General features: G+C 45.0%; 1 protein-coding gene across 7 annotated transcripts in view; it reads right to left on the reverse strand.

Moving 5' to 3' along the window:
- Window positions 1-12,436, reverse strand: part of LOC136582647 (uncharacterized) — a 125,156-nt gene that overhangs the window by 85,526 nt on the left and 27,194 nt on the right. For all 7 annotated transcript variants that reach the window (XR_010787206.1, XM_066583854.1, XM_066583840.1 and 4 more), the window contains exons 6-8: window positions 11,725-11,768; window positions 1,927-1,958; window positions 262-341 (exon numbers count right to left, since the gene is read on the reverse strand). Coding sequence is in view for 6 of the 7 variants with exons in the window: in XM_066583854.1 (XP_066439951.1) it covers window positions 262-341; window positions 1,927-1,958; window positions 11,725-11,768 (156 nt within the window). In the remaining variant the exon portion in view is untranslated. The remainder of the gene's footprint in view (window positions 1-261; window positions 342-1,926; window positions 1,959-11,724; window positions 11,769-12,436) is intronic.

Consider the following 12,436-nt stretch of genomic DNA (forward strand, 5'->3'; position numbering starts at 1 on the left):
GTCAAATATGAAATCCTGCGTATGGTCCACGGCTGAAATAATTCAGTGAAGATTCCATGTATTGTATGCCAGCTCAATGTCTACACAACCCAGCGACCTGATACTAAAAACTAAAATATGCCATCCCATAATGGTCAGCTAAGCTGACAGCAAACATGTCAACTGTTTCCAATGACACCCGGAAGAATTTTGACTGCATTTCTACAATATAATACAGACTGTAACTCCAATATACCAAAGATCATTTAGAAAATTACTGACCTCTGTCTCTTCTGCAACTAAATGGTTACGCAAAAGGAAGTTCTCTTCTGAGTGATCACGCATTTGAACATTCTTCAGGTCTGCAAAAATATTAAATATATGTAATGTAATTCCATCAAAATTAATCTGAATGCATTATTATGGCACAAGAAAAATTAATATCTTTGTATATTTTACATTTCTAAATTAACTTATTTGGTGAACTGCATCAATGTGTCACATTATCCAACTATACTTCCATGGTTTACTATTATGGAATCTGTAAATAAATGTATGGCTGACTGAGGGACATGGGGAAACATATGTATAATGTTGTGTTACTCCAGATAGGCTGGGTATTCAAGTATTCCAATGTGAAAGCTACCTATAGACACAAGGTAAAAGCTTGTATTGTATAATGTTGCAGACGTTTTTTTAAAGTAGTATATAAAAAGTTGCATGAGCCGGTCACCAGCCAGCATGCGTGTATGTACAGATATCATGATCTTTAGGGCTTATTCAGACAACCGTATATCGGCTCAGTTTTCACGCCGAGCCGATATACGGTGTCCTTTTCTGCAGGGGGAGGAGAATGGAAGAGCCAGGAGCAGGAACTGAGCTCCCGCCCCCTCTCCACCCCTCGCCACTATTTGCAATAGGAGGGGGCAAGACGGTGCGGAGCTAAGTACCGGTGCTTAGCTCCGCCCCTCCCATTGCAAATAGTGGCGAGGGGCGGGGAAGGGGCAGGAGCTCAGTTCCTGCTCCTGGCTCTTCCATCCCCCCCCCCCCCCCTGCAGACAAAGACACCATATATTGGCTCGGTGTGAAAACCGAGCCAATATACGGTCGTCTAAATAAGCCCTTAGATACAGCACCACCATGTTCCATGGCACTGTACAAACCAGAGGGAACTGGTACAGGCAAAATTAGACATAATACTTATTACACTAACAATCAACTTGAACAATAGGAGTGAGGGCCCAATGTGAAGTGCATTAACATGCATGGAGTGGATCAAGTTGAATCACCATGAACTTTTTTCAGGAGGTAAATGAAAAACTGACTATTTCACCTGCAATTTTACTGTAATTTTCCAGCCTGTATAAAGGTTTTTTTTTTTCTTACATGAAAACGCACAATTTCCATTAGATTTGCATTAGTTTTTCATTTGCATTTTTATTACAAATAAAAAATTTTTAATAGTAAAGTGCTTGATAAATGCATTGCATTGGAATGCAGATCGCATGGCATGCGAGTGTTTTGCGTTTTTCCTGCTCCCATAGTAAATAATGGTCAATTCCTGACCAAGAATTCCCCCCCCAAAAAAGACATGCAGTGATTTTAAATCAAGCGAGTAGTGCCTTATTCGAGTACCTTCACGCTCGTCTCTAAAGATTCGGGTGCCGTCGAGGGGCGGGGAGCGGCGGGGGAGAGCGGGGAGGAACTTCTCTCTCACTCTCTCCCCCACGTTCACTCCTGCAACTCACCGCTCTCCCCTGCTGGCACCCGAATCTTTAGAGACGAGCGGGCAGGTACTCGAATAAGGCACTACTCGCTCGAGTAGTTTGCCTTAGCGAGTATGTTTGCTCATCTCTAGTTAAGACATTTTGGAAGCACAACAATTATAAACATTACAGTAAGGAATATTAAATATCATATATAAAAAGAATATTGGAAACATCTCACCATTATCACAATGGCGCTTCTGTACATTCTTTCTGTAACAATACATAATAAGTGTAAGGACAAGACTTTAAAGTCAATGAGAGCTACATGTATTATATGCACAGTTCTATCTTGTTGCCTTCTATCCGGTTGTCGTTCTCTTGCCTTAACCAATCATCTAACAAAAAACATGCACCACCATATAAAACACGAAGAATCACAGAAGCGTTCAGAGCATATTACAATGGCCTTTAGAATATAAAAGGGCAATTATTCGATATGACTCCTACCAGCTGGAAGGATTGATGACTATGTACGGCGGATGGCCCTTCCGAGTATTTCAGGGGAGTCTAGAGAGCCCTTGGAGTTTACGGTAAAGGAAATTGGCGAGGCTATCAAATCCTTGCCGTCGGGAAAAGCTCCCGGCTCTGACGGGCTCACATCCTGGTTTTTTAACAATCCCAGGAAATACTCACTCCAAACCTGCAGGAGGCATTTAACGAAATATCACCCTCAGCTCCTTTCCCCACCCAGTCGCTTATGGCCCACATTTCAGTGCTTCCCAAACCCGGGAAGGACCTAGGAGTGTGCTCCAATTACCGTCCTATTTTGCTCCTCAATCTAGAAGTCAAGCTATTTTCCAAGGTCCAAGCAGGCAGGTTGGCTCCCATTCTGCTGGGCCATATACACGACCAAGTTGGATTTTTAAAGGGGAGAGAAGCTAGAGATAATACCAATAAGACCCTCTTGCTGATTAGTCAGGCCCAACATTTGCCGCAGCCATTTTGCCTCCTCTCAGTGGACGCAGAAAAGGCCTTTGACCGTGTTAGCTGGGACTTTCTAAGTTCTGCGCTGACGTATTTAGGTCTGGAGCCTAGATTTCTGAGCTGGATTCTGGCGTTGTATGGGAGCCCATCGGCACAGATCCGGATGAATGGCCTGCTGTCGGACTCAGTACCTATTAGGAACGGGACGAGACAGGGCTGCCCCCTGTCCCGTCTTCTATATCCCATTGCCATGGAGCATTTGGCTGTGGCCCTGAGGAATAACCCAGATGTGCAGGGCGTGCAGATTGGAACCCAACTCTGAAAGATGGCCTTGCATGCAGACGATCTTCTCCTTTTCATCTCTCAGCCACGCATTTCATTTCCGCCAATTTTGTGGAAGTTCTCTAAGTTTGGACACCTGAGCAACTTCAAGATTAATTTACACAAAAAGGAGGCCATGAACATTTCTCTCCCACCCGGGGAGGTAGCCTATCTAGCGGATCCATTTGATTTTAAATGGCGTTCAACCTCCATTCAATGCCTAGGGGTACACCTAACGGCGGACGTATCATCCTTATACCATTTTAATTTTGTCCTTCTGCTGGAAAAGGTGACAAAAGAGCTGAATGGGTATGCAGCTAAACAACTGAGTGGTTCGGGCGAATAAACGTGTTGAAAATGGACATGACCCCCAAATTTCTAAAACTGTTCTAGGCACTGCTGATTAGGGTGCTGATGCACTATTTCAGGCAGATCCAGCAATTGTTCCGCAGATTTGTGTGGGGAGGGAAGAATAGCCGTATCAGCTATCGGATCATGTCACGCACAAAGCACAGGGGAGGAGTCAGTCTACCAGACCTCAAAATCTACTATTAGGCTGCGGTCCTCACCAGACTGATAGATTGGCATCACCATGCCACTTCAAAGCAATGGGTGGGCTTGGAAGTGACTCTGATTTGGCCCCACTTGCGACTGCTACCGTGGATCCCGGTGGCAGATAGACCTGAGGCATTACCTCATAATCCATTGACTTGGAATTGTTTGGACGTGTGGGACAGACTGACTACCAGAGGTGACATTGCAATTTGCAGGAGAGCCTTGACACCTACATTTCAAAACTCTGCGTATCCCCCAGGGCAGGAGAGACTGAGCTTTCTGGGGTGGCGGGAGGAGGAGGATACTCGATGCTGCCAAATCGTGAGTTTCGGGGGTCTTCCATCATTTAATGAGTTGCAGGCGTCTCGGCCAGAGCAGAAACTGCTATGGATGGAGGGCCAATTTGGGGTCGTGTCTTCTCAGGAACCTCCGTGAACCTATTGAGGAACTGTTTCTGCAGGCTGGTCCTCCAGCTCGGGTCCTATCAAGGATATATGGGATCATACTGGAGCGGCTCACTCAGGGCCTTCCTCGGTTTGTCAGGGGCTAGGAGAGGGATCTAGCCTTTGAACTGCAGGACTCTGATTGGGAGAGGGCTTTCACATTCGCGCACAAATTACTTTTGGCCTGTGTGGCGCAAGAGAGGAACTTCAAGCTCCTGTCTAGGTGGTACAGATGCAGAGTTGGCATTGCTGTCTGTCATGCCAGGGCCATACGCTGCTATCAAAAAAGGTCTTCTGCGACACTTCCTCACCGAGGGCAGAGCTGTGATCCCACGCCACTGGCAGAGTAACATCGCTCCCTCGATCCTGGAGTTTGTACTGGAGTTGAATCAGCTAATTTACATGGAGGAGTTGGGTGACGAGGGGTTAGAGGGGCTATGCTTGAGTGGCGTGCCTGGGTTCTGTGAAACACGTTCTGCAACTCTCCCGAATTCAAAAATGCCGTGGGATGGTAGTGGGGGTGGAGCGGATGCCCAGGGGAGCTGGGGTGGTGTTGTGATCTGGATGAGGTGGTGTACCGAGCAGCAGCAGATGGCCTATGACAGAGGGTTTTGCTCCCTCTCTACAGAGTGTTCCTGTCTACCCGTGCGACCTCGGACGCCAGCCCCCCTTCTTTCTCTGCATCCTATGTGTGTCTCGGTGTTCTTTCTCTTTCCTAGTTTCTGTAGAAGGCTGTTTTATGACCTCAGTTATTTGTAACTGTAGAATCAATTGAAAGTAGGAGGAAGTGCTGGTTCAGCGGTGCTGGTGTCACGTTATAGTATTCTATACACACAGTCGTTAAGAATGTAGCGGCAAGATTTTTTAGAAGAGGCTCCAGCTGCTTACTAAGATATTTGCCTTTCCTAAATTTTTGAGCCAATGTTGCGGTCCTGCATGATCTGCTGTAGGTTGTTTTTTTTTCTTTGTCTATATGTATAAATGTGTTAAAATTTCAATAAAAACATATTAAACATAAAACACAAAGAAATTCTGTCTGAACGTGAAGACTGAAGCATCTATGATCTGACAGAAAATATACTTTGATACTGGTGCTAGCAAAAGGAACTTGAATGCAACTAACGACCATGTAAGAGGAGCAGGAAGCCAAATGGTCATAAGCGGTGGAGTCAGATAATTAAACGCTTATGGTTTCAGCTGAACTGCTGGAAAAAAAGGATTTTTTTCGTACTTGCCATCAAATCTTTCTTGTAGCTTTTATTGGGGGACACAGCATTCATAAGTATAAGCTGCTACCACTAGGAACAAAAAATTTAGCTCCCCCTATGCTGGCTATGGCTACCTATCTACTGAGCTGATCAGTTTGTGCCCCAGCAATAGGAGAAGTAAAAACAAAAAGTAGAAAAAAATAGATGTCAGAAACACCAGCGAACAGTGTGCAAAACACTAAATGGAGAAAACAAAAAACTCATAGGGTGGGTGCTATGTTCACCAAGAGAAAGATTTTAGGATAAATAGGAAAAAAAATCCTCCTTTTCTCAGTCACTTCATTGGGGGACACAGAAACCATGAAACATCCCAAAGCAGTCCCTAAGACTGGAGAAAAATACATAAATAAAGCTCTGTCCAGGAAGCACCCACCACACGGGTAGAGTGTGCCGCGATTCTGTCCCGTCACCTGGTATTGCTCCAGGATGGCTGAACTGATCCACATGGAGATTGTTACCTTAAGGTCCTTTTACACTGAACAATTATAATTTTTATCGTTAAAAAAATTGTTCAAAACAAGTAAAAGTGAATGATAAGCGTTCAGTGTAAACCAATTACCGAAAAACAAAGGATAAACTGTTCACTTTTTGTTTGTTGTTCATTTTATGCAAGCATCTTGTAGACATCCAATAGTATTTTTGACTTTTCTTTTGCTTTTGACATACCCCCCAAATCGTTTTTATTGCTTTTTCCCTGTGTTGCAAGCCTCAATTCATTATTAGCTTTAGCTTTTCTGACACTTGCCCTACAGTTTCTGTAGACTGCATTATATTCTTCTTTAGATACCCCCCCCCCCCTCTTTCCATTTGATAAACATATTTTTCTTTCTTTTTTACATGTGTGCAAGTTCTGTGTTCATCCATCCTGGTCTCTTTAAATTCTTCCCATTCTTCCGTCTTTTAGGGATTGTTAACGATTGTGCTTTGAGAATCTCATTTCACAATATTTCACAACCTTCTTGGACATTTCACAATATTTCACAACCTTCTTGGACATTTCTGTGCTTAAGAACATCCAGCCATTGGATTCTTCCTACCCTCTTTCTGAGTTCATTAAAATCTGACTTTCTGAAATCCAACCTTGAGGGCTTAGTTTTCTCCCCTTTTTATCCAAAATTCAAGGATAGCATGATCACTGCCTCCTAAGGTCCCAGCCACCCTTACTTCCTCACCTATTCTCTCCCTGTTGGTAAGAATGTGGTCCAAGGTAGCAGATCCCCTTGTTTTCTCTTTTACCTTTTGGAAGATAAAGTTGTCAGCAATAGCGGATAAGAATTTGTTGGATTGATTATTTTTACCTGAGAGAGTTTCCCAACAAATGTCTGGATAGGTAAAATCTCCCATGATCACTATGTCATGCTTTTCTGAGTGATTGGCTATCTGATGTAGAAAGAGTTCATCCATATATTCGGCTTGTCCAGGTGGCCTATAGTAAATGTCTACAGTGGTGTCCTTTCTCTTGTTCTCTCCTTGTATTCTTACCCAAACAGTTTCTACAGAACTCCCATGCTCTGAAGCTTGAATCTCGGTGATGATGAATGTTTTCCTAATATACAACGCAACACCTCCTCCTATTTTGTAGGTCTGTTTCTTATAAATAAGTTGAATCCTTCAAGCCTTGTATTCCAGTCATGTGTATCATTCCACCAAGCTTCCGTGATGCCGATGACATCATATTTCTCTTGTGTTAGGAGCTTCAATTCTCCTTGTTTGTTTCCCATGCTCTGGGTATTTGTGTAAAAACACTTTAGTTTGTGATTGGTGTCTCTTGCTCTTCTACTTTCGTTCAGAATTTTTTGTCTTTGTTCTTTCCACTTCTAAAAGTTAGGGTCTCACATGTATTAATTAGCTGTAAATTTTAACCTGGCCTTTCACTTCCCTTCCCTTATTGTTCTAGTTTAAAGCTCTCCTGATAAGTGAAGTAGATGCCCTGTGTTTAGTAAGAGTAAGGTCGTTCAAGCAACATGTGTAGAAGTTCCTCTGCAGGCTGTTCTGTATAGATTACCTGCATTAGGCCGGCTTCACGCAACCGGATTCCTATTGTGGAGGATCGGCAGCAAATAGCACGCATTGAAAGGCATGTACTTTCAGTCTTTCACACTCGCGGATATGAATTGCGTATTCCGTGCACGGATGACAAAACACAGCAAGGTCTATTTTGCTGCCGTCTCTGCGCAGCTCCTATATTCCCCTGAATATGCCACTTAGGTGGTGAAACATGTTGGAAGAGCTCAGTTTCATCTTTTAATATCAGTATTAGACCACAGGCATTGCTAGCCCATGCTAGTAACCCTCTGCGGCATTTTTATTACTCAGAACGTAGACAGACAGTCATGCAGCTTCCCTCCAGGTTAAATGCTGGTGGACAGTGTAGCAGGTTCTGACGATCAGATCATTTAGTCACATGCAATAGACTAGAGAGAATTTATTTGTTGTTGTTGGCCTCTATGGGGAATGCGCACCCGTTTATTATTTTTTGACCATTTGATCATCCTCTCCAGGACTGACCTGCTGAGTAACACATGCAAATATTACTATAACCATAGACTGACAGCTACCTTAATATGAAACAACATTGATTATGTGGATAGTAATACACCACAATACAATTTTGTGTTATATATATATATCTGCAGCATAAACGGGGCTTTTAAATATTTTCGTTTCCATGTGCAATTTTTCGTATAATTCAATAAAAGTTATATTTTAAAGGAATCCTTGCTTATGGCAAGGGCGTTTTTTACTTTGATTATAACAAGACTGAATTAGTTTTCGTTTTTCCTTTTTTTGACTCTGCACAGACAGCCTCCATTGAAGTCAATGATGGCCATTCGTCCTACAGCCCAAACGCAATTAACATTGCATATGGACCACAGGTACCCACCTTATCGCTTAGCGACGGCGCAGAAAATACAAATATTGAAAAAAAATTTGTACTGCGCATGACAGACAGTGAGCCGCTGAAATCATCCGCAACACAGGTACACAAAATCGCCGTTTGGCTTCACAGCCGGAATCTGTTGCAGGTTCCTGAATGAAGAATCTGACCCGGTCATGTGAAGCCAGTTTTACTGAAGGGGTAATATATGTTGTATGCCCTTTAGGAGAAAAGCTAAAATGTAGGGAGAGAAAACTTGAGCATTTCCACAATACCAAAAATGAGTTAAAGGAGATGTCTCGAGGAAGCAGTAAAATTTTTTTTTTGCCCAGTCCCCCCCATTAAGTACACATTACTAAGCCCCCCTGTAAATGACATTTCTAGCTGGTTCGTACTTACCGTTCCAGCGTTTCAGCAACTTATAAAAGTTTCCTCAAGATGGCCGCCGGCTCTTTCCCCGTCGCTCGCTGCAGCCCGACGTGCGCGCTCCCGAGACGCCGGCAGCTGTATCTCCATGGCAACCGGACGCATCGCAGCCGCCGACCAGACGCCCCGCAGCCGCCGACCAGACGCCCACCGCCAGGCAGCAGGTAACCGGCGCTAGCCCCCGGCTCCCCAGCGCTAGACCCTCAGCCCAGGTGAAGGCCCCGGAGCCCAGCGCTAGGTTCCGGAGCCCAGTGCTAGTTCCCCCGGCCTAGCGGCAGCCCCCCCCGGCCTAGCGGCAGCCCCCCCATCGCAGCGACAGCCCCCCCCGGCGCAGCGACAGCCCCCCCCGGCGCAGCGACAGCCCGGCGCAGCGGCAGCCCCCCCCCCGGCGCAGCCCGGCGCAGCGGCAGCCCCCCCCCCCCCCCCCCCCCGACAAATCACTTACCTGGGAGGCTTCTCGGGGCGGCTGGGCTGGGCTGGGCTGGGCTTCTCCGCTGGGCAGCTCCAGTTTCTGCACCTTCCGCTAACAGAGGAAGGTACAGAATGGCCGCAGGAGCGCGCTCCCGAGCAGTGACAGCTCGTCTGCGCATGCGCAGAAGAGCTGTAGCGGGGAGCACACTGAAGCGGCTCGTGCTGAATGGAGAAGACCGGACTGCGCAAGCGCGTCTAAAAAAGCAAGCTGCCAGCGAATTTAGACGGAACCATGGAGACGAGGACGCTAGCAACGGAGCAGGTAAGTGGAATAACTTCTGTATGGCTCATATTTAATGCACAATGTACATTACAAAGTGCATTAATATGGCCATACGGAAGTGTATAACCCCACTTGGTTTCGCGAGACCACCCCTTTAACGACACTCCCATTTTCATAATATAATAAAAGAACAGCATAATTGCCCACTCTATTATATTGAAATAAATCATTTAAGACACAGATGAAAGTTCAGCTCTAGATACATTTGCTCTAAAAGGTTTAATTCGACGGCCAATCACGGATTTCCAGCAAGCATAAAATGCTTACTATGGTTCAGGATTAGAGATGAGTGAGCATACTCGTCCGAGCTTGATACTCGTTCGAGTATTAGGGTGTTTGAGATGCTCGTTACTCGTAACGAGTACCACGCGGTGTTCGGGTTACTTTCATTTTCTTCCCTGAGAAATTTGCGCGCTTTTCTGGCCAATAGAAAGACAGGGAAGGCATTACAACTTCCCCCTGCGACGTTCAAGCCCTATACCACCCCCCTGCAGTGAGTGGCTGGCGAGATTAGGTGTCACCCGAGTATTAAAATCTGCCCGCCCGCGGCTCGCCACAGATGCATTCTGACATAGTTCAGGGAAAGTGCTGCTGATGCCGGAGCTGCTATAGGGAGAGTGTTAGGAGTGATTTCAGGCTTCAAGAACCCCAACGGTCCTTCTTAGGCCATAGAAATCGCAGATCGCACCTATGTGCGATCTGCGATTCCTGTTCTCTTCTCTATATGCGCTCAATGGGGCCGGCGGCAGCAGCGCCGACCCCATTGAGAACATATAGAAGACAAATCATTCTTCTCTGCCACAGCTGTAACAGCTGTGGCAGAGAAGAACGATGTTTGCCCATTGAATTCAATGTAGCCGGCAATACAGCAGGTTCCACTGAAAGCAATGGGCTTTCGCGGGATGAATTGTCGGGAAGGGCTTAAATATATAAGCCCTTCCCTGCAATTCATCCAGAAATGTGTTACAATAAAAATATATACCGTATATACCGGCGTATAAGGCGACAGGGCGTATAAGACGACCCCCCAACTGTCACCTTATACGCCGGGAATACAGCAGAGCAAAGAATAAAAATCATTACTCACCTCCCCCGGCGTTCTGCGGCGCTGCTGCAGGATGTCGCTCCCTCCTGGTCCCTGGCAGAGCATTGCTTTCTGGACGCAGGGCTTGAAATCCCTGCCTCCAGAAAGCTACTGTGATTAGCTAACACACGCCGTCAGCCAATCACAGCCATTCAATGACATCATTGTCATTGGCTGTGATTGGCTGAAGGCACGTGTGTTTTCTGGAGGCGGGGATTTCAAGCCCTGCATCCAGAAAGCAATGCTCTGCCGGGGACCAGGAGGGAGCGACAGCCTGCAGCAGCGCCGCAGAACGCCGGTGAAAGTGAGTAATGATTTTTATTCTTTGCTCCGCTGTATTCCTGGTGTATAAGGTGACAGTCGGGGGGTCGTCTTATACGCCCCGTCGCCTTATACGCCGGTATATATTTTTATTTTTACACATTTCTGGATGAATTGCAGGGAAGGGCTTATATATTTAAGCCCTGCCCGACAATTTATCCCGCGCACGTCGGCAGCCCATTGCTTTCAGTGGAACCTGCTGTATTGCCGGCTCCATTGAATTCAATGGGCTAACATCGTTCTTCTCTGCCACAGCTGTTACAGCTATGGCAGAGGAGAACGATCTTTATGCTGACAGTGCGGGGGGGGGGGGGGGGGGCCCACTCTTGCCGCTATTGTGGCTTAATAGTGGGACCTGTGAACTTGAGATGTAGCCCAACATGTAGCCCCTCGCCTGCCCTATCCGTTGCTGTGTCGTTCCCATCACTTTCTTGAATTGCCCCGATTTTCACAAATGAAAACCTTCGCGAGCATCGGCGATATACAAAAATGCTCGGGTCGCCCATTGACTTCAAATGGGGTTCGTTACTCAAAACGAACCCTCGAGCATCGCGAAAATTTTGCCCCGAGTAACGAGCACCCGAGCATTTTGGTGCTCGCTCATCTCTATTTAGGATGTAATTTATGATTTTACTGATGAATTTTCTTTTTTTTTTTCTTCCTTCTCTGCGGCATCCCTTTTGAGTTGTGGGAATCGTGGTTTGGGGATTATAGACGATATAATTGTAATAGTATATGGGTTTAGAGTTTCTAAATAAAGTTAAAAAATGCTTGCTGTTCAGCTGTACATCTTCACATGTGATCAGGAAAATGTACAGCTGGCCTATGGAGAAGAACAATTCTAGTTACAATTATCAGCCCCCATAAGTGATTCCTGGCCAATGTAAATGAAAAGTAAATTAGCTTTCCAAAGTATATATAGGGCTGCATCGTGATGTGAACAGAGCCTTAGAATTATTAATTAATTGTGACTGCAGTTATTTAACAAAACTGCAACTTTACCTTTGTCTGCCAGGCTTTTTCTGGAGTATTCTCTTTCTGTCTTTCTAGAAGAGAAAAAAAAAGCCATCCGTGAATATATTATTAGATATGGAAACATCATATTAACAACCAATTCATATAATGAACATTGAATGTTGATATTATATTTGATGTTGCAGGAGATTTTAATGCAAAAAGTTCATTTACACTGTAAAAGGAATGTGTCATCAGAAAATGACCTATTTTATAAAACAGGTTTTTATGTTAAACAAACATGCTTTTTAAGAATTTTGGTGATTTTTAAAAAACATTTTTGCTGTCATGATCTATATTAAAAAAAATAAAATCCTAAAATCCTGCAGTTTTCACACTGACGACTAAGCCTAATAGTAGTCTGATAGTTCTCAGTCTGTGGAGAGTACTTTTCAGCAGTCATCTCATACCATCTCAGGAGGTAATACAATGAAAGGTTACACCCATATGTAGATAACATAAGATCCACCATTTACAGTACATAATGATCTACTGTTCTTCTACTCCCCTTCCTATACAATGGCCTCTGCACAGGTCACTGAACATACCTAACATACAATCTCCTTTACAAGTCCATGGCTCCCCTCCTGTCCATTGTGTGACTGGGCCACAAGGTTGCTGTAAAGCATATCCCTAAAAACTGTTGTAAAGCATATTTCTGCAGCACAGGCATGACGGCAGCCCCCATAGTCATACAAAG

Source organism: Eleutherodactylus coqui, chromosome 1 (genome assembly GCF_035609145.1).
Source record: "Eleutherodactylus coqui strain aEleCoq1 chromosome 1, aEleCoq1.hap1, whole genome shotgun sequence".
In the NCBI taxonomy this organism is placed as follows: Eukaryota; Metazoa; Chordata; class Amphibia; order Anura; family Eleutherodactylidae; genus Eleutherodactylus; species Eleutherodactylus coqui.